The sequence below is a fragment of the Arachis ipaensis genome, chromosome B3 (genome assembly GCF_059453495.1).
Source record: "Arachis ipaensis isolate K30076 ecotype BB chromosome B3, ASM5945349v1, whole genome shotgun sequence".
NCBI lineage: Eukaryota > Viridiplantae > Streptophyta > Magnoliopsida > Fabales > Fabaceae > Arachis > Arachis ipaensis.
In genome coordinates this window covers 2,763,210-2,783,137 of record NC_142438.1, presented here as the reverse complement: position 1 = coordinate 2,783,137, position 19,928 = coordinate 2,763,210, and the positions used below count along the sequence as shown (strand labels likewise).

General features: G+C 35.7%; 6 protein-coding genes across 7 annotated transcripts; 2 read left to right on the top strand and 4 right to left on the bottom strand.

Moving 5' to 3' along the window:
• Positions 1-1,445: 1,445 nt before the first annotated feature.
• On the top strand, positions 1,446-2,510 carry LOC107632380 (protein SENSITIVE TO PROTON RHIZOTOXICITY 2). The gene has a single exon (XM_016336066.3). It carries the CDS (start codon positions 1,446-1,448, stop codon positions 2,508-2,510), a length of 1,065 nt encoding a protein of 354 aa, XP_016191552.1.
• Positions 2,511-4,034: 1,524 nt separating this feature from the next.
• Positions 4,035-4,620, top strand: LOC107629281 (histone H2B.9). Its single transcript, XM_016332030.3, has one exon. The coding sequence runs from the start codon at positions 4,082-4,084 to the stop codon at positions 4,499-4,501; it is 420 nt and encodes a 139-aa protein (XP_016187516.1). The 5' UTR covers positions 4,035-4,081; the 3' UTR covers positions 4,502-4,620.
• A 32-nt stretch (positions 4,621-4,652) lies between these two features.
• On the bottom strand, positions 4,653-8,187 carry ACD1 (Pheophorbide a oxygenase family protein with Rieske 2Fe-2S domain-containing protein). Its single transcript, XM_016332029.3, has 7 exons — positions 7,282-8,187; positions 6,687-6,922; positions 6,376-6,502; positions 5,867-6,003; positions 5,531-5,690; positions 5,119-5,394; positions 4,653-5,026 (listed from the first exon to the last, which is right to left on the bottom strand). Exons 1-7 carry the CDS (start codon positions 7,714-7,716, stop codon positions 4,772-4,774), a joined length of 1,626 nt encoding a protein of 541 aa, XP_016187515.1. The 5' UTR covers positions 7,717-8,187; the 3' UTR covers positions 4,653-4,771.
• A 1,009-nt stretch (positions 8,188-9,196) lies between these two features.
• Positions 9,197-10,282, bottom strand: LOC107634123 (uncharacterized). Its single transcript, XM_016337697.3, has 3 exons — positions 10,049-10,282; positions 9,746-9,865; positions 9,197-9,459 (listed from the first exon to the last, which is right to left on the bottom strand). The coding sequence occupies exons 2-3, from the start codon at positions 9,826-9,828 to the stop codon at positions 9,333-9,335; spliced, it is 210 nt and encodes a 69-aa protein (XP_016193183.1). The 5' UTR covers positions 9,829-9,865; positions 10,049-10,282; the 3' UTR covers positions 9,197-9,332.
• Positions 10,283-11,565: 1,283 nt separating this feature from the next.
• On the bottom strand, positions 11,566-12,858 carry LOC107629282 (cyclin-dependent kinases regulatory subunit 1). Of its 2 annotated transcripts, none has more exons than XM_016332032.3 (4): positions 12,739-12,858; positions 12,467-12,624; positions 12,298-12,358; positions 11,566-12,001 (listed from the first exon to the last, which is right to left on the bottom strand). In XM_016332032.3, the coding sequence occupies exons 2-4, from the start codon at positions 12,517-12,519 to the stop codon at positions 11,849-11,851; spliced, it is 267 nt and encodes an 88-aa protein (XP_016187518.1). In that variant the 5' UTR covers positions 12,520-12,624; positions 12,739-12,858; the 3' UTR covers positions 11,566-11,848. The 2 variants fall into 2 exon arrangements, with proteins under 2 accessions (XP_016187518.1, XP_016187517.1); XM_016332031.3 differs by having other exon boundaries at positions 12,467-12,561; positions 12,739-12,842.
• Positions 12,859-13,206: 348 nt separating this feature from the next.
• Positions 13,207-19,120, bottom strand: LOC107629283 (Acyl-CoA N-acyltransferase with RING/FYVE/PHD-type zinc finger domain-containing protein). The gene is made up of 18 exons (XM_016332033.3): positions 17,910-19,120; positions 17,726-17,812; positions 17,438-17,642; positions 17,208-17,331; positions 16,717-16,809; positions 16,525-16,606; positions 16,382-16,441; positions 16,232-16,284; positions 15,800-15,966; positions 15,337-15,547; positions 15,073-15,127; positions 14,913-14,969; positions 14,541-14,789; positions 14,322-14,383; positions 14,167-14,223; positions 13,978-14,071; positions 13,726-13,866; positions 13,207-13,631 (listed from the first exon to the last, which is right to left on the bottom strand). The coding sequence occupies exons 1-18, from the start codon at positions 18,732-18,734 to the stop codon at positions 13,542-13,544; spliced, it is 2,712 nt and encodes a 903-aa protein (XP_016187519.1). The 5' UTR covers positions 18,735-19,120; the 3' UTR covers positions 13,207-13,541.
• Between the last annotated feature and the right edge of the window lie 808 nt (positions 19,121-19,928).

Here is a 19,928-nt window from a genome sequence, read left to right as displayed (position 1 = left end):
TTAAAAATTGGTTTCTATATTTCTTATATATTTGATATATTACTTTCACTGTATTTTTTGTATTTTTCTGGTATATTGTTGGATGCACAAACACAAACACATCTATAAAAAGGAAAACGAAGGGAAGGGAGTAAAAGACTGTTTCTCATTAAGTAGAAAACGTTGAATTCAGCCAAAAAAATAGTATATCTTGAACGATTGTGAAACCCTAAACCAACAATTAAGCCTATGTGTCTACATGTATGTATACAAGAGAAAAATCAGCTTAATATTATTTTAACTAATTAAGAAAGTTAGTTGAGATAGATGGAGAGAAGGATGTAAACCAATTCATAACATTCACATTCAACGTGTTGAAATTGTAAATGACTAAATGTTATTGGGCGCAGACAGATGAAGTTACAAGGGTTAATTTGATACCTAATAAGCAGCTTAACTAAGAGTGGCTTCATGCAAGGGAGGTTTTTAGTGGGGATGAGTTTCAACTTTTTAGTATTCATTATTTTAATAGAACTTAAGGATGTAATATATTAAATTTTAATAGCAAAAAATTAGAAGGCCAACAATTTGTACATATATTAAATTGAGTATATATGTATATTTGACCGATTATACTTTTATATATGTCAGTTAATTCCTACACTTTTAGTGAAATTGTAAATTGGTTTCTATATTTTAAAAATTTGTAATTGGGTCTTTAAAGATAATTAAAATTTGTAATTTAGTCCTCGTCGTTCAAAAAGTGTTTGATTTAACAGAATATTCTCAATATATTCTCTATTTTAACAAAATATTCTTAGCATATTCTGAGAATATTCTATTAAATCAACACTTTTTGATCAGCGGGGATTAAATTGTAAATTTTAATTCTCTTTAAAGATCTAATTACAAACTTTTAAAATATAGGAACTAATTTACAATTTCACTGAATGTGTAGGGACCAATTGTGTAATTTAACCATATATATATATTATAGTTTATTAATAATTTTTTTATAAATATTAATTAAGAAGTATTGTAAATTATCCATATTTTTATTAATATTAATCACCATTTAAAAAAACTAATATTTTATTTGTATATTATTAGACTTTAAAATTTAAAGTTGACAATTTTATTTTTAATATTTAAAAATGATAAAATATTAGCTAAAAAAAAGTAAAATTTATTAGTCACAAAATTATTGTTATATAAAGACTATAGTTAAAAAATATTAGAGTTTGTAGATATCACCTTCATATAAAAACAATAACATTTAAATAATTATTTATTCAAAAATAAATTTTGTGAAGAATTTATGGTATGTATATATGTAAGTATTTTATGAAGAAGTAACAAAAGTCAAAGCCTTGAGCTGCTACCAAACCTTAGGAGAAAGAAGATCAGAAATTGAACTCTTCTGATCCCTCCTTATAACAAACAAAAGCAGTAACAGGTTTGGAATAATGGCGGCTGCATCATCTGATGAAGGTGGTGGTGGTGGTGGATTCCCACCTATGACGCAATACTCATCATCATCATCATCCACCATGTACCATTATCTCTCAGTTCTCAATGATAAAATCAACGAGTTGCAGTCCCTTGTGGGGGTTGTAGCCTCCCCCAATCGGCACCACTCATCAATTCCTTGTTCTTCCTATTCCATGGCGATATCCACCATGACCTCCACCATCCAAGATATCATACTTGCTTCCTCTTCATTCAGACTCACCTTCCAACAACACATCAATAGTTATAACAATCCATCATCAGGTAACATTATTGCTACTTCTACTTGCAATAATCAACAATTAGAATTGCACCCTCATCACCACCAATCTTATGATTATAATAATAGTAATATCATTACTAGTAGTGTTGCTAATGATGAACCTGCACAAGAACAAGACGAAGAAGAAGAAGAAGAAACACTCCATTGGTTTTCTGAACCCTACAACAATAACAATAGTACTGTTATTTATTGTGATGATAACAATAATACTAAGGATGATGATGGAGAAGAAGAAACAGATATAATTGAGTTGGATGCTGCTGATTTGTTAGCAAGCTACACACATTTCTGCCAAGTATGTGGGAAAGGATTTAAGCGCGAAGCGAATCTGAGGATGCATATGAGGGCTCATGGAGATGAATTCAAAACCAGTGAAGCCTTGAAGAACAATAACAATAACAAGAAGATGATGATGAAGAAGAAGAAGAAGTATTCGTGCCCTGAAGATGGGTGCAGGTGGAACAAGAATCATGCCAAGTTTCAGGCACTGAAATCAATGGTGTGTGTGAAGAATCACTACAAGAGAAGCCATTGCCCAAAGATGTATGTTTGCAAGAGGTGCAACAACAAGAACTTCTCTCTGCTCTCTGATTTGAGGACCCATGAGAAGCACTGTGGTGATCCCAATAAATGGTTGTGTTCTTGTGGAACCACTTTCTCAAGAAAAGACAAGCTCTTCGGACATCTTGCTTTGTTCCTTGGCCACTCCCCAGTTCATGCTGCTACTCAAGGATCATAATAACATGTTTGTGTATATAAAGAGGAGTGTTAGGGGCAGTAACTTTTGGTATTTGTAGCCATTAAGTAGTCATTAATGATGATTTTAATGGTGTAAGATTTGTGTGAAATTTCATTCAATGACTCACTTTTTTTTACTAGTTACATGCTGACCAAAATTTGAAAAAGTTGCTGGTCCCTAAACTTTTCCGTATATAATTTGGATACTTGTCTAGCTAGAGGTGCAATATTATCACTTTCTTTTACCATATTTCTTATCATGTGTAAGTACCAAATAATGTTGTTACTATTGCATCAAAATTAATATCAATAAGTGAATTTCACATGGGTATATATATAGCATAGCCAAGTTGAATTTGTTTAGTAGTTAACTCACTATTCTATTTAACCAAGTGTCAGAAGTTTGAATCTCGCTTTGTATATGCAGCAACTCATTAGTCAGCAACAAATCCTTAAATAGAGTTCCAATTCACGACGAATTAGTTCTTAACATGTTAAGTTGGAAAATGCCATGGCAAACAACAAAATATAAATATATATAGCATTAGGGTTTAGTTGTGTGCATATATGATAAGAGGGAAAAACATTTTGTTATATATATGAACATACATCTAACTAATATAGTGTCACCTTAATTAACAAAAAGATTTCAGCTCATTTTGATAAGAATTAGTATTTGGTATATTCGTTCATAAAACACTTTTTATTATTTACAAATACTTAATTAAGAGATGTATATATACAACTTGAACTATATCGATCCCATGCCTTTATGTGTTGTTAATCACAATTAAATTTGGCGTATCTTACTATTCAAATCTATGTTGTGATGTGCATATCAAGTGCCCATATCATGACTTTTAACTTATATATGTCTAGGAGGTCAGGTTGAAATAAAAGTAAATTTCACTAAAAGAATTTTTATATATAACTCATTTAAATAAAATCTACTCCCACTTTTACTTTTGAACCAAACATAGATTTGAAATCCCTCACCATACTTACTAGCTAGATTTTGACTGCGCCTAACTTAGAACACAAGCATGGAGTAAGTTTTTATAATACATTTTGATCACTACTAGATAGAAAAGAAAAGATAAAAATTGCTTAGTGTTATATATACAATCTTGTCGCATTATTATAACTTAAAACATTTGATTCGGTAGAGAATCTTTTTCTTTAGGTGAATTAAATATAAAATAATTTGTCCTTTTGGCATATAACATATGGCATTAAGATAACGACGATTAAATCATAAAAATAATATTAATCTCTCAAATCATTTTTTTTTTTTCGAAATTTGCCTCGTTTGCGCGCCAACTATTTTTCCACACAAAATTGATCCTTCTCCAAAATCATAACGCGCCCCGATTAAATGTCCCAACACTAATCCCATCCGTCCATTACAGAGATCAAAACATTCAACAGTCCACGTCATCAATCCGCACCTCACCCTCTCCACCAATCAAATCTGAAACCCCACACATATAAATACATTCCCTACTCTTCCTTCCAATCTCACACACAACACAATTTCAATAGCAAAAGCAAAACACTCTCTGATCTCTGATAATGGCGAAGGCAGAGAAGAAGCTAGCGGAGAAGAAACCGGCAACCGGAGACAAAGTTCCGGCGGAGAAGAAGCCCCGTGCAGAGAAGAAGATCCCGAAGGAAGGTGGATCTACGGATAAGAAGAAAAAGAAGGCGAAGAAGAGCGTGGAAACTTACAAGATCTACATATTCAAGGTTTTGAAGCAGGTTCATCCTGACATCGGAATCTCCAGCAAGGCGATGGGAATAATGAACAGTTTCATCAACGACATCTTCGAGAAGCTTGCTCAAGAATCTTCTAGACTCGCTAGGTATAACAAGAAACCTACCATTACGTCCAGGGAGATTCAGACTGCTGTTAGACTCGTGCTTCCTGGTGAGCTCGCAAAGCATGCTGTTTCTGAAGGAACCAAAGCTGTTACCAAATTCACTAGCTCTTAGGTTTAGGGTTTTTCCATTGTTTATTTGAACCGATTTCGTTTTGCTTTTCTTGTGGTACATGTAGATGCAATGCTGATTGTTATTTAAATGATATGTTCTTGTTAATTCCAATTGATATACATTTTGAGCATTATTAGATAAACGAATTAGGTTTAAAGAACATAAAAGTTCATAATCTACGTAATAGGGTTCAAATTGAACCTAATGAATCCAAATGATACACGATGATAGGTACATTGATGTGGTATATTTACAGTTGTGGTAATTTGGTTAATCTATATCGGCATGAATATAATCTACGAATACAAAGTTCTTTTGGAGTTCGGTTACGGCATAGGTTAATCCTGCACTGAGAACTGCAAGCCCAGCCAAGATTACTCTCAAATGAGTCTCTGATGGGATTCCACTTGATGCGCAGAACAAAACTGTTGCACCAATTAGGACCTTCTGCCATGTTTTGAATCCCTCATAAGCTCCTTTACATGCAGAGCACTTCAGTGTGTGCTGTTCAAATCTATCCATCATCTACAAAATCATAGCAACTTAATTCATGTTTAAATTCAAGTGGCGCAGAATTGGTGTGTGGAAGGGTCGAGTTAAGATTTGTTTATCTATACCTCGCGTTTTGATAGGATGGTTGATGGTAATGGCTGTTGGCTGCTTGTCCCGAACCATTCTGGTTGGCCGTTTCCGTGTCGCCGCAGCCAGTTTCGGAATGCTAGGACAAAGCGATCTGCCTGGGTTGGTGTGAAGGTGATGTTTGTGTACTGTTTGTTGATGTCACCACCGTCTTTGGTTTCTGAAAGGAAGATTTTCTCCTGGCCTTGAAGGACAATCATATCTCCATCATATACCTTGTTTGATGTCCAGTGTTCGTACCATCTAGGAACCACCTGATATATGTATATTGCAACAAGCAGAGACAAAGTTACATGTAAGCATTCATGAAACTCGCTGCTCGACTTAAGCTTACAATCTGTTGAAATAAATCAGTAGATCGGATAACGAAGTCAACATCCTCAATGTTACCTGCCACCAGTTAGGCCCTGGCACTGTGAACTGGAAGAAGTTTCGAGCGCTGCAAACAATGGAGCGAGTCTTACCGGGTGCCATGGGGACATTGAAGGAACATATCCATATTACCCATTTTTGGTCACCAACTACTGGAAGTTTGGTATCAATCTCAATTCTGCAATAACAATGGCGATTATATGGAGCCAGATTAGCGACATATCAACCTATTTTGGTGTTTTCAACCATAAACAGAAGCATAGACAATATCCTTTCATCGATAATGCTGACATCTATGATGAATGTGAAAAAGGAAATTATGTCAACATCCAAAGTAAAAAGTCATGAACATACTTGTTCATATAATAACATGGTGCAACAAACTTGGAACTGATTCTTGGGTTCCCTTCATTGGCTCCGGCGAAGCCCCATGGTCCGCTAGAATCCATCTTGAATGGCAGAGGCTTGGCTCTGTCTCTCCTGCCTGTAACCTGTGGATGTTGATCACTTCTATTTTAGCAATTATGGAATTATTGAACTCAACAATATGACATGATTTCAACTCCACCAACTTTTTTGGTCCTAGGGTGAGTGATGACTAATTGACTATAATATATAACAAACGGAACTAACCATAATTTTCTCCCTAATGACAAATTTTTAACAACCGCATCACTTATAATACTAAAAACCGAGATCTAAAATAATATAAAATATAAAGTTCCACCAATGACATCAAAATAAAATAAACTATTAAGTTCAATTAACAAACCAGATACAAATAAAATATTGACAACCAGCAAATTGACTAAGAATAAACAATGCGGCATATATAAATCAAGTGAAAAAGGCATTATTTGTACCTTGTGGTGAGCAAAATCAATGTGAGAAGGATCGGAGACATTCTCCATTAGAGTATCATAGCCATAGAACAGATCACGCTGAATGTTCACGGTGGCAAACTCCGGCTTCTCAAAGTCATCCGGCAACCTAAACAAACACAATTTCACCATACATATCAAATGAAAAGAAAAACAACACTCTTTGATCATAGCATAAAAGAACAGTGGACAACATTTTAATTGACCAAATTAGACTAAAGTTAAATAATGAATTTAAAAATTCAAAGTAGATAATTTAGTAACTAAAGACAGAATCAAATAAAGTTCATTACATTGGAGGATTGGAAGCATTAGCTTTCTCCCAACCATTCTCATCAGGCCAAACAAAGAGCAAACCCTGAGACACCATTGTAGGGAACCTTGTGACACACGCTTTAGGAGATTTCAAAGCTCTCGCTTCCGGTCCTTCGGAGGAAGCTTGAGGGATCCTAACACATGATCCACATCCATCAAAAGACCAACCATGATAGGAACATTGCAAGTTCCCTCCTTCATCAATCCTTCCTTCCTGCCAAAAACCAAAAACACCCAATTTTAATCCCCAAAAATTGAAAACACCCCTTTTCCTCAAACATTCTCCTTATCTTGCAATCCAATTTCAATCTTCAAATAAGTAAATAAATAAGAAACATGGAACCCAAATCCTTCTCCCAAAAACAGCATCATACACATAAGCTTATATATTACTCAGACTTCAGTTATGGATTGTGAGATCACAGGTTTAAAAATATCTTATACAAACCTTAAGTTATGTATTGCCACATGAGTGAAAGTGCTTAAACTACTCACTACTTGAAAATATTTGATTTTTTTAATATTCAGCTAATACAATAAAATAGAATAAGAACAAAGAGAGAGTATTTTTACAGATAAAGGAGCGAGACGATGGGGGCACTTATCGTCAAAAGCAACCCACTGGGACTTAGAATTATCGAACCAAACCACGATCTCACGACCCAGAAGCTGAAAGGGCGTTGGGTACCGAGGGTTCAGATCCTCCACCAGAGAAACTGGGTACCAGTGATCCTTCCATGTGAACTTCGTGGACGAGCTCTCTTCATCGGCACCTTCATCAATTTCGTTGCTTTCTTCGGTTTCAACCTTTGTTGGTGGCGCAGCAACACGTGGAACTGTTAGAGAGAGGGTTGTTCTGGTTCTCCGTGTGATGGAAATGGAGTTTGGTGCGGTTAAAAATGGGAACTTTGTGAAGGAGAAAAGCGGAAAAGGTTTTGGGGGTTTGGTTCTCGGTGAAGAGAGTGTTAGCGTGGTTGAAAAGGTTGAAGAAGAGTGTCGCAGTGCCATCAATGGTGAAAAAAAAAAAAACTTTTTTTGGGGGGCTTGGGGTGTTGTTAAGGTTTGAAGAGGGTTTTGGTTATTGTTTCGAATTTGAGGGAAGGGGAATGGAAGAAGGATTGTTGAGTCGTGCAAGTTTTAAATGTTCATGTTTGTATTCTCCCCTTCCCCTCTTTTCCAGTTTTCAGACAATGTTCTGCTGAATTCAACACTGTCATTTTCCAGACATTTTTTATTTTATTTATTAAAATAAAGGTTATTTGCTTATTTTGGATTATTTCCTCAATTCAGTGAATTAGTACAGCGCTTAATGTTGTGTAATTACTGGAAACTTTCACTTTATTTTTTTTTCCCATTCTTATGGAAACAAAAAGAAAGAGAAAGGAAAGATCCAGAGTGTGTGAACTGAAAATATCGGTTGTGAGAGAAACAATTGGCGTCCACAATTTTGAAGAGAAGCATTCCAAGATTGATGCTATTGCTGCCATGTAGCATAATATATACGTTAAGTACACGTGGGCCAGGTCTTGCAATTTAGCTTCAACTAGAACATCAATACTTTTGGTTTTAGTCCTTTGTAAGTATAAAATGTAGTATATGTAATTATTCAATTTATCAAGTGAAAAGATGAGTATTAGCTCAATATTCAAAGTGAATAAACGAGTTCATAAAGTTAATTTTGAAGTAAAACTGGGAACAAAAAGACAAAACAATGAACGGTTGGTGAGCACGTTTTAAGTGTTGCAATGCTCATAGCGGTGTTAGATTAGATGCTGAAAATAGAGCATGTCACGATAAAATTTTATTACCCTTGTGGCATGGATGCAAAAACAGACGTCAACGTTTCTCAACAACTACATGAAACAATGAAATCTGACAATGAGGCCATTGTTTTTGAAGCAGTTTAAGAGTTTTACATCGGACAGCACTTTCAAGTTTCAAGCTCAATGACTAAATTCTTCAGCCCTTTTTCAGTAATTTTATCATATGAAACCCATCATCACAAAATCAGATATATTTCTTCATGAATAGATTTACCGTCGCTCAAAATATTTGTAAATAGAAATGGTAGTTTATTCAGTCTCTGAAAGATATTGATAAATGATAATCACACAACCTAAATTAGTTGCAAGCCAGAATGGTAATGAGCTTTGAGTAATTTGCAATTTTATTCTCACAATGAGCTTCGAGTCATAATGTGGCGATAGTATTCATCTTTTTTCTTATTACAATCACTCAAGTAACATAAATCCATACAGATTCAAGAACCTCTTAAAGAAAATATAAATAGTAAAAGAGAAAAAAAAAAAAAAAAAAGCTCCCACCGTCTAGGTTGGTTCTTAGTTCATACAAGATGATACTCAAATCTTCCAACGACCAGCCATGTCATGATCCCCTCAAACCGTGGGGGAACTCTTTGCTAGCAGATTCTACTACATCATTTTTTCAGAACAAAACATTATTCAACACGTGTAAAATTATTTTTAAGAACATGCACAACTCTGCCACGGTTGCAATGATTTGCATGCCAGATGATAAACTCCTTTTGAAGAATAACCAAATGTATGTATATTATGCATGAGCTTAGCCTTCTAACACAAAACATGGTGATTCTCAGGCTTGCTTCATTTCTTCTGGAAAGTTTGATCGTCAGGACCGATGTCACGCGAGCCGGTGTTAATGTAAGGCCCTCGAAAAGTTGCTTGCGGCGGAAGCGGCTTTGTTGAGTCAATTACAGGCTTCTTTGAAGATCTGGGCAAATGCAATACAAACTCTACTATTGAGTATTAACTCCAATTTCTTTGCATTAAAGCATGCAAATTGTTTACTTACAAGGAAAGTAACCCAACTCACACACACACACCATAACTATGCCACATATATTGAATGGTTTTAAATTGCAGTTTGAGACAAACATGATCTGAGCATGATTTGAAACTCAGCTTGCACCTTTCAAACTGAAATTCAAACATGATTTAAACATGCAAATGGCATTGAAGATTGAAAAGTGATTGAGATTTTAGTTGAGTTGACTTACGCCATGTAGAACGGAAATGCCAACCCTGCTGAAGCAAAAGCAACAAGCCCTCCAGCAACTATTAGATTGCGCGCACGTGCCATTTACGCAACAATCAAATGCCCCCAAATAATTGACCAGCTACATTACAACAACAATTAAAGCATTACCTATATATATAATATAACAAAAATTCCGAACCCTAGATGAATTTCAAAACACACCTTCAACACATAGAAACTATTGCAGATTCACAGTTTACAGAAGTTGAAAGCTTCGAGTAGAATTCATAGGGATCGAAAGTTAATCAGGTAAAAGACCTACCTTCTGAGAAGTGATCCAAAATTGTTTTCTAAACTCGCTAGCGATGCTACCAACCCAATCAGGAAGCCATAGCAATGCGCTCAGAGCTGCAGGTAGTGGAGCAAGCTATTGATTTGGAAAAGCTTGCGAACCCTAACCCTAATTGCGATCGGAGAGTGGAGTTAAAGTTGGAGAAAGAGGACACTTGTACGGGAACGTGATGAGAAGGAGGATGACCGTTTTTTGGGCTGGACCTCTCTTTTTTGGCCACATGAATAATTTGTTTAAACAACACGGCCCAACATAACTCGCCAGGCCCGTGAATTTTCTCCATGAGTTACAGCTTACCAAAAACGCAGCCGAGGCCTTGGTTCAATGGCAGTATCACCTGCCTCGCTGGGAGCTGCACCCGGGTTCGAATCCTCAGTGAGGAATATAGAATCCATATTAATAGTATACCCATGTAGTATGTGTGAGTGTGTTGTGTGAGTGTGTAATACATGGGTGTAATACCTAGGATTGGGGGTTGTCCAATCCACTTGACAAAAAAAAAAAAAAAAAGCTTACCAAAAACAATTTCATTCGTTTCTCTATTTTATTTTTCAGAAAACGAATACGCATGCCCTTAACTAGGGGTGTTCGCTATGGTTTGGATTTGATTGGATTTGCGGTTTTATAAATTAAAAAAATTAAATACATATAACAAGTCTCAACATTAAATTTTAAATAATCAACAATGACATAACAAGTCTCAACAATATATTAAAAAGCCAACGATAATATAACAATAAAAATAAAATTATATATTAATTAAAATAAATAAATAAATAATATTTTGAACATAAAATATTTATTAAATAATAATAATACATGAATAATATAAAAATGTATAAACAATTGAACATGTTATATATATAATTGTAAATATAATAATAAAATAATAATATTATATACATTATGCGGTTTGGATTGTATTAAATCAGTTATGAAAAGTAGATCCGAAATCCGATCCACCAGTTTGCAAAAAATAGAATCCAATCAAATCCGAATTAGTACGGTTTTAATCGGTTTTCGATTTGAATTGGATTGGATAAACGGTTTAATTTGGTTCGATTTGGATTTGAACACCCCTAGCCTTAACAGAAAAAAGTTATTGAGATATAAGTATAATTCATGATACAGCCAGCGAGTGAAGGTAAAAGATGGTTCATCATTACCACTAAATTTTGTATCTAACGCTCCTCTAATTGGCTGGCAACCAATTTGTATCATTTGCACCCAAATTTATTGTGCTCATCACTACTATTATTTTAATGCTTTATTAAAAGCTCAATGTTTGGAAATGTGTAAACACGTGAAGTGAAGCAAAAATTGGACAATAAAATTTTTGATGCACGAACGTAACATGGTTCATTCCAATGAAACATCTAGTTCGGAACTGAAAAATTTTGTAGCAAAGGGGTATTACAATTCACCATTAATGGAAACCATAGGTACTCTTTAATTTAAAGCTCAGAGCCAGATTCACATATCATACGTAAGCACTAAGGTAGCCCCGTGAATATCATTAAATCCAGCATGCATACGAGTACACGAGAGGTGAGGTACACCAACATATCCCTAAGAAACAGCAACGTTTAAGGACATTCAAATTGACAACGGAAAGTCTAAAAAAACCACATTCAATCAAATTCAGATTCTCCACAGAAGAGAATCCCCAACAGGCCAACTAACAACACAGCCATGTTAAAACGGACTATATAAAAACCTATATAAATTTGTTTGTAATCATCATTTTCAGATTTTCAATGGAAACTAAATTCACTTGACGAGCATGCTTTGCTGGGTCTGGCTTTCCTGCTGTTGCTGATAATCCAATGGCCTCCTGAAAAGCATGATGTGTGGCTCGGGGCGGTGAATCGCATAATGAACCCAACCACGGCTCTGTTGAACACCAATTGCACGCCACTCATTCTGTATAGTCAAATCCAAGCACAAAGGAAAAAGAATTAGAAATGAAACCCCTAAAACTAGAAATATGTATCAACCAACAAAGGAGCCTTCAAAGTTCAAACAAAATAGTGAATAAACAATTATATTCATGCCTTCATCAACTGAATAATACTACAACAGACTATATAACTACAAAATATAATTCGAAAACCTAATCGAAAGTTTCTCTTGATTTCTACCAATTTGCATGACCAGATTCAAAATATAGAGTAATTCCAATGAAATTCGATCAACACATAAAAAAAATATTAACATACTTCAGAGAGAAGTCGATTCTTTGGAAGCAGCTTAGCAACTTCGGGAGGCAGCACCACATGCCTGAACATTAATATAAATTAAATGAAAAAAAAAAAAGAAGAAACATAAAAAGTTGAGTCGATTGGAAAAGATGATGTAAACATTGAGAAATGTGCGTGTTACTGTTACCTATACTCGTAAGTGTCATCGAAATACTTCTCCGAGTACTGGATCTGACCCATCGTCAAAGCCTAGGGTTTTGTTTTTTCCTTTCCGACTTTGTTCTGTTCGTTCAATCGTCCAAAGAAAAATTAATCCAATACAAAATTCTCATCCAAAGTATCTATCTGTTAGAGAGTAACAGGATCTTCTCAAATCAAATGGAATTGAAGTTTGATCGAAGAAGAAAGAGAGAGAGAGAGAGAGAGAGAGAAAGCGAGAGCGAGAGAAAGAGCGCTTACCAGAGAAACGAGAAATGATTAACGAGAGAGAGAGAGAGTGAGAGTGTGTGAATGGAAGAGAGAGGGAGGGAGGGAATATATTTGTGTGGCGAAAAAATCAGTACAAGGGTTGGAATCGTAAATTCACTTCTTATATAATACACTGTGGCACTGTGCAATTTTTTGTTTCCTTTTTTAAAATAAAAAGATAGTAGTATTAAGAATTTAAAAGATTAACGGCTAAAAAACGAAGCATTCACTTGACTTTTATTTTTTCAAATTTGAAATTTTCCCGCTCCAACGTTGAATTTTCTACACGCAAATACACTTGAAGGCGTTGGATACATAAAAAAATAACGAGTGTTTTCCTCTTCCTCTAAATCTTTTTTATTTGCATCATTATCTTAAAATTTACACGATTAATGTATTATTATTTGTTACTCATCTTTACTCAAACAAAATATTAATAACTTTACAAATAGAGTATTAACAATGAAGACAGATAAAGCACCTTATCATCGGGATTAAGATTAAAACCGGATTATACACCAAAACCAAATGAATGTAACATCAAAATTTGCTAGTTGCTAAGAATCCATTGTCCTGGCTAACCCTAGCATGACCCTCATTTCAATTTCAGTAGAACCAAAACAAAAAATATGAGAACTACACCAAGAAAGAGGAGTGATTAGTGTTTTTTTTCTTTCTCTGTACACCAAATAGATCATCCTATACAATGCTTTTATTCTGCTCTGAGCTCCCACTCTACACCCAGCAAAACAACCCTAAAAAGAAAGATCCGCAGATGAAATATTCCTTTGGCCCTAAGTACTTGCGAGTGCAGAAACCGGCTTCTGCAGTAAGGGAGTCTCTTGAAATATCATCATTCGGAGACGTCTCCTGTATTCATTTATCTGCGACAAGAATGGAAATGGTGAGATCAAGGTCTAGGTTTAACGACGATAGATAGATAGTAAGGATAGCCGGACACCAAATTAGGTTACACACCTCATCTTGGTCAACCCTTGTAAACCCAAATTTATTGGTCCATATTGATTCAGCTTCTTCCGCAGCTGGTAGGACTAAATGTTTCACTTTTAAAGAGGCAAGCACCCTCTCAATGCAAGAAAAGAGGCACTGGAAGTAACCCTATTCAGAAAAAACATATATATAATTTACTATGTGTAACTACTCAAATTAAAAAGTTCTAGGAAGAAAGGTATATATTAATCATAGCTGAAGTGAAAATTGAATAAAAACCTGTCCTTGGCAGTCTGTAGGCGTCGCCACTAAGGGAAGCTCTGCCACTTCATGCCCGAAGATGCGAAATATTCCAACAGATACAATTACTTGGCTGCAAAAACATAAAATAGATTCCAAAATAAGACGTGGCATCAAACCAAACATGTGCATGCTTAGCAAAAAATCACACTTCACAATCTGACTTACTTGACAATGAGAACTGCACAGTACATTCCGCGAAAATCATAATCCCCAATTTTCCTCCTGTCGAAATCCGAAGAAAAGAACTGGGGGTTCATTCACATGTCCAGAAATGTTGAATAAGTGTATCACTAGTACAAAAAGAATTGAGTGTTGCTTACCCATAAATCATTGCTGGAATGAAATCGGCTCTCGAATCAGAATTTATAGGACCGAAACGCTCCTAGGAAACAAATACCAAATTTGACTAAGTTAATCTCTCAAAAAAGTATATAAGATTAACATAAAGGTAAACCACCAAATCCGAATGCTCTAGTTCATGATCTCAGTAATTAGTAGAGGTGAAAATTAAAAAAATTAATTAACTAATATATACTCACATGGAGGATAGCAACAGCTTCCGAAAGCAATTTTCTGGTCTTGTCAGAAGCAATAAGATTCCAGTTCAGAACCTTCCATTTAACATCAAGAGCAGCCCCGGTTTCTAAACCTTTTTCTTCATGCTTTCTCTTAATCAAGCTAAGGAGGGAATCTGGAAGATTCTCTTCCTCACCAGCCACTAAATTTACCAAAGCAGCATGAACTCCATTGCACTCTGAGCAGCAGAACCAATTCCCTTCTGGCAATGCCTGGTAAATTACACCCATCAAATAAATTTACATCAACAATGCATAAAACTAAATTTCTCAATAAAAGATAAAGATTAAACAAACTTTCAAGATGGAAGTCAAAAAGGAAAGAATATCTTGTACCTCTAGATTTTGTATGTTATGATCCTTCATACACCCAACATGATATTCCTTCTCACACTGCAAAGATACTTCAATCAGCAATTTATGACACAGATATTAGCAGCATAGGAATAATTAAAATTATTAAGATTTGAAAATCTACCGGAAACACAATACCTACCTGATCACAAATCATCATAGTTCGGGGACTAAAGATTTTGCTAAAATATGGTTGCCTGAAAATTAAGAAACTTGAGCCATATATATATGGGGAGAAAAACAGGGGTGATTAAAAAATATAAAAGGAGCATGCTGTAAGATATATTAATAAATTTAGTCATGACTACAAGAGTTACATAGTGCTCATGAAGGAAGAATAGCCAGATGAAGAGAAGTTCAGAAAATAATATAATAATTTGCTTAATTAAATAATACAGGATATTACCTACACAGTACACATCCCTCATGGTGAACCTGGTGAGTTTTAACAATGCGAATACACCTTTCATGTATCTGTGCTAAAGGATCAATGCCTGCAATCCTTCCAGCTGCCAACGCATTTGCGTTATGCGCCACATATTTGTCTTTCTGAAAGACATTCTCACAGTATTTACAATACCAGGTATCAGTTGGAACAGAGGGGAGAGGAACACAATCTGCAACATCAAATTAAGCAAATATTAAGGGTGAGATCACAAAGCAGAAACATATTATTTAAATAAGGCACATGCCAAAACTAATTCTGTGTTCAGCCAGAAACAATTCTTCTATAAACATAAATAGACCTGAGTTGTCAAATAGTTCCTAGACATGAATAACAAAATACCAAAACATACACTCCATCTACAAGTATATTACAAAAGAATCAATTTATACACAATATGGAAAATAAGTTACTGGGACTTCACCGATGTGAAATGCTCTTGGGCATCCATCGCAACACAAAAGATCCCCTCCATCAGAACATATACTGCAGAGGTCATCATTATCACTGGAGGAAAACTTCCGTTCTTTTAAATAATTGATGGACAGCTCATGGAGTGAGACTCCATTAGATGTGTATATGTGGAGGTAACTGCAATAAATACATCAAAATGTTAGAGCAGGGAAGCAAACACTAGTCAATTTTCTCAATACACCATACAACAAAATTTGAGGGTCCAAACACATTGAGATTTGAGGCTAGAAAGTTGAAGGAGAAAAATTGGCAAAAAAAAGAAGAAGAGGGGCGAAAGAGAAGTTTTCAAATGAAAAGAGGCAATGAATACCGACAGCCTTGTAAGGTAAAGCCAGATGCATGGCGATAATCCAATAATAGAGTTTGAACAACAAATACTCACGGTTTCCTACGTGATGCCCAACCGGCATGAGCTTCAAACTGGGAGGGACTAATCTGTTCATTCATTTTTATTTTGTATTTCAAAAAGAAGTGTTAAATGTCTGGTTGAAACCAAATATATAGGACAATTACACTACATAAGAAGAAGTACCTCTTTGTCACAGCAGCTACAAACTATTCCAAAACCCTGCTTGTAACCATCCAACAGTCGCTGCCAACACAAGAAAAGCACATTCAGAAGTGCTATAATTGATAAAAAATAGGAAAATAAAGACAAGTCATTATCAATGCAACCTTTCCGCGAACATAGTATGCTACTTCTGTTCCATCTGGCAACACATCTGCTTCAAAGATCAACTTATGCAAGCGTAGATCCCTTTCAAAATTTCAGAGACGTATAAGGGAGAAAATACATGTTGAAACAAATAAAAATAATATTTAATTCATACACAAAAATTGCACTTCCAACAGAACACAAATGCTTACTTCTTAGTTACTTTTCCGTCACTCTTATCACGAGATGTGCTGTGCTTCATTCCATTGTTTATTGACTTTTGAACCACGATGGGTTCTGGGGATCTGCAATAGTAAAACAGTTCATGTTATATAATCATATGACTACATTGAGGCAACGATATTCCGATCAGTTTTGTAATACATATGTAAGAGTGACATGCAAATACATCTGTACAAATGATACTCAAATAAAGCACCAATGCATCAATGCTTGAAACCAAACTTGTCATCCTGCTAGTATAGAAACAATCAGAATATGGACACATTATAAGCTCGCTGCTAATAAATATACAGAAAAGAAATGCTCGGTAAATTCCGACGATGGCCTTACCTATATTACATATAACAATGACTTAAAAAAAAAATGCCTTGCTATCCAACAAATGTCATGCTTTTCTTTCTTAAATTGTTATAGTATTCCATGATATACTAATTATGATCATCAAGCAAACAACTAGTACCTGGATTGAACTGCATGTGAAACATTGCAATTGCTAGTGTCAGTTGTTTGAGTGGGGAGGTTAGGTTGGCATTCCTTTGACTCCATGCATGAATTGCATAATAGTCTCGACACAACATTGGTATCTTCAGATATACAATGATACAATAGAATTACTTGTTAGCCTGACTGGAATAAGCTTGCAAGCACATCAAAAAAGTACAGAGGAAATCAAACAAGTGAATCTCAAACCTCTGCAGTTAAAACAAAAGGTAGATTTCTTTATGGTGAAGCCTCCAATAACTTTTTGGATAACTTCTTCCAAGGTTTCTAATGGTACATCCAAACATGTATTCATGATGTCATGAAGAGTACTCCCATTCTCAAGGTATATATACTCTGGGGGGCACTTGTTTAAACGACTGGCATGAAGCTTAAACAAGGTGGGCGTCACAACCTAGTTCCACAAAAAACAAAGGAACTAACACACAATATTTTTAGACCATACAGTAACATAAAGTGTATCTTCATTTTACTTACCTCAACACCATGGCAATCCTCACAATGGCACACAATCCCATTGCCATTAATCACTCCCCGAAGCTCTGCTTCTCCAGCCTTGATTGCCTGCAAATTTCTCAAATTTAGACACTCGCATTTTCAACAGCAATACTCATATCTCAAGAAGAGAGCCCACACAATAAGAAGGAAAATCAGCCAACACCTTCACACTGCGAGCATAATTCACTGCCAAACCCTCAAGAATCCCCGTGGCTAGAAGCTCCTTCAGACTTGTTGGGCACCTTTTAGTACTAGCCTTGGACACAGCAACCAATGCACCATCTTCAATTCCCTCCTTGACATCATCACCAACTTCAACATCCTTGCCACTATCATTAGCACGCTTCTTATTATTACCACCAACTTCAACAGCTTCGGCATTGTTATTTACCTTATCATTCCCATCCTTTGCGCCACTAACATCTTCTTCCAACTTTCTCTTTAGTAGAGACCTAGTAAACCTCCTAAATGGCTTCTCCATAGAAACAACAGAACCCTTCAAACTACCACCACTATCACCTGTAATTGAAACCGGTGTTGCCCCACCAACAACACCATCTTCCTTAGAACAACATACCTCACCACCCTCCTTCGCGTCACCTTCACAACCAACCTTCTCCGTTTCATCCACCACCACCGTAACACCTTCATTCTTTAGTTCCTCCACATCAACAACATCACTCTTTGCCTCCTCTTCACTCATAACATCACCTCTACCACCACCATCTTCGCTTTTCACCACCCCACAATTCAAGTCCTCACTTTTCGGCTCGCTCTTGTTCCCTTCCCCCGAACTTGACTTCCTGGACCGCTTTTTGACCGGGCTTTTCACGACCTGAACCGCATTCCCGTTCTTGGAGGCCCTGGTCCGGCCCAGTGACCCACAGATCTCGGATTGAGCTTTCATGGCGAATGCAAACTCTCTCTTGAGACCCGTCCGGATACTAGACAGCACCAGGAACTGCTCCGAATCCGCACAGTTCGCCATGGACGCGCACGCACACACTACAGTATCAACTTCAGCTAGCCCCTGAAATCTAATTGGAGTATGAGCTAAGACCCCTAAACTAAGAAATCATAAAGTTCAAACCTTATCGAAACTGGTAGCTCTTCCTACTCCCGTTGACCGTATCTGAGCAGGAATCGTAAAATTAAAAGCTTGGCAAGCAAATTAGGGTTTCTAGAAATTGCTAAATTAGGGAACTTGGTTGACGAAGAGAAAAGGAAACAGAGAGAAAGAGGGAGAGATACTGTTCTGTGAGGTTTGAATTGAGAACAGTGAAGTGTGAAGGTTGGATTGGTTACCTTCAAGAAGGAAGAAGAGGAAAACGAAAATGAGAAGCATTTTATTTTTGGAATGACGAAAATAACCCTGCGATGTTCAAAGCAAAACGTGTTTGGTGTTGTCTTTTTCCGTCTTTGCGATCGTGTTTTGTGTCATTGTGGATATACATAGGCGCCATTTTTTATTCTTTTTTCCAATTTTTTTGTATTTTTGTTTTACTTTGACTTGCATTTAGAATTTTAGATCTCAGTTGACGCATTTACTGACATCACTATTTCTTTTCACATTCATTGATTAGAATTACAATTATAAAAAAAAAAAAAACCTTAAATTAAAGATGACAGTGTCAAGTGTGTAATGTATTATTTGCGTACTTCTGACTATTTTTTTTAAATGTATTTCAAAGCGCTAAAATATATATTATTTTTAAATTTAAATTTTTCATGTGCCACTAGTGTGAAACTACTTACATAGTTAATATTAATACTATCTTATTAGTAAAACATAGTAAAGCAAGCAATTTATTTTTTGTTCGGAATAGAACAATGTTTCTAACTTCTAAGCTTTTGTAACTTTTATCATCATACAACGTGCAAATTTATATATATTTTGTTGGTATTAACATCCAAATTTGTATATATTATTGCCGAAAATCAAATTAATCCTGTTCTTTTTGGGGGATGAACATCCTGTTTTCCGTTTTTCTTTTTGCTATAGTTACCTTTTGGATTGAGTTTGTATTGGAACAAAAATTCCCAGACCCAACTCAATTGTTTGTAAATTCGTTATTGGGCTAAGGCCCCGTTGCAATACCACTTGTTAGTGCTTATGGAACAAATTTTAGTGTCCAAAAAACAAAAAAGAACAAATTCTTTCTTCGGATTAGCTCCTCGATTA

Coding starts and splice junctions, on each gene's coding strand:
- LOC107632380 (XM_016336066.3), top strand. CDS start 1,446: ATGGCGGCTGCATCATCTGATGAAGGTGGTGGTGGTGGTGGATTCCCA.
- LOC107629281 (XM_016332030.3), top strand. CDS start 4,082: ATGGCGAAGGCAGAGAAGAAGCTAGCGGAGAAGAAACCGGCAACCGGA.
- ACD1 (XM_016332029.3), bottom strand. CDS start 7,716: ATGGCACTGCGACACTCTTCTTCAACCTTTTCAACCACGCTAACACTC. Junction 6,923..7,281: donor ATCGTCTCGCTCCTTTATCT/GTAAAAATACTC, acceptor GGTTTTTGGCAG/GAAGGAAGGATTGATGAAGG. Junction 5,395..5,530: donor CAGGGCCTAACTGGTGGCAG/GTAACATTGAGG, acceptor TACATATATCAG/GTGGTTCCTAGATGGTACGA.
- LOC107634123 (XM_016337697.3), bottom strand. CDS start 9,828: ATGGCACGTGCGCGCAATCTAATAGTTGCTGGAGGGCTTGTTGCTTTT. Junction 9,460..9,745: donor GCATTTCCGTTCTACATGGC/GTAAGTCAACTC, acceptor GCATTTGCCCAG/ATCTTCAAAGAAGCCTGTAA.
- LOC107629282 (XM_016332032.3), bottom strand. CDS start 12,519: ATGGGTCAGATCCAGTACTCGGAGAAGTATTTCGATGACACTTACGAG. Junction 12,359..12,466: donor GATGACACTTACGAGTATAG/GTAACAGTAACA, acceptor ATTAATGTTCAG/GCATGTGGTGCTGCCTCCCG. Junction 12,002..12,297: donor AGAATCGACTTCTCTCTGAA/GTATGTTAATAT, acceptor TTGACTATACAG/AATGAGTGGCGTGCAATTGG.
- LOC107629283 (XM_016332033.3), bottom strand. CDS start 18,734: ATGGCGAACTGTGCGGATTCGGAGCAGTTCCTGGTGCTGTCTAGTATC. Junction 15,548..15,799: donor CCCAAGAGCATTTCACATCG/GTGAAGTCCCAG, acceptor TTGATGTTGCAG/ATTGTGTTCCTCTCCCCTCT. Junction 14,790..14,912: donor ATAACATACAAAATCTAGAG/GTACAAGATATT, acceptor GTAATTTACCAG/GCATTGCCAGAAGGGAATTG.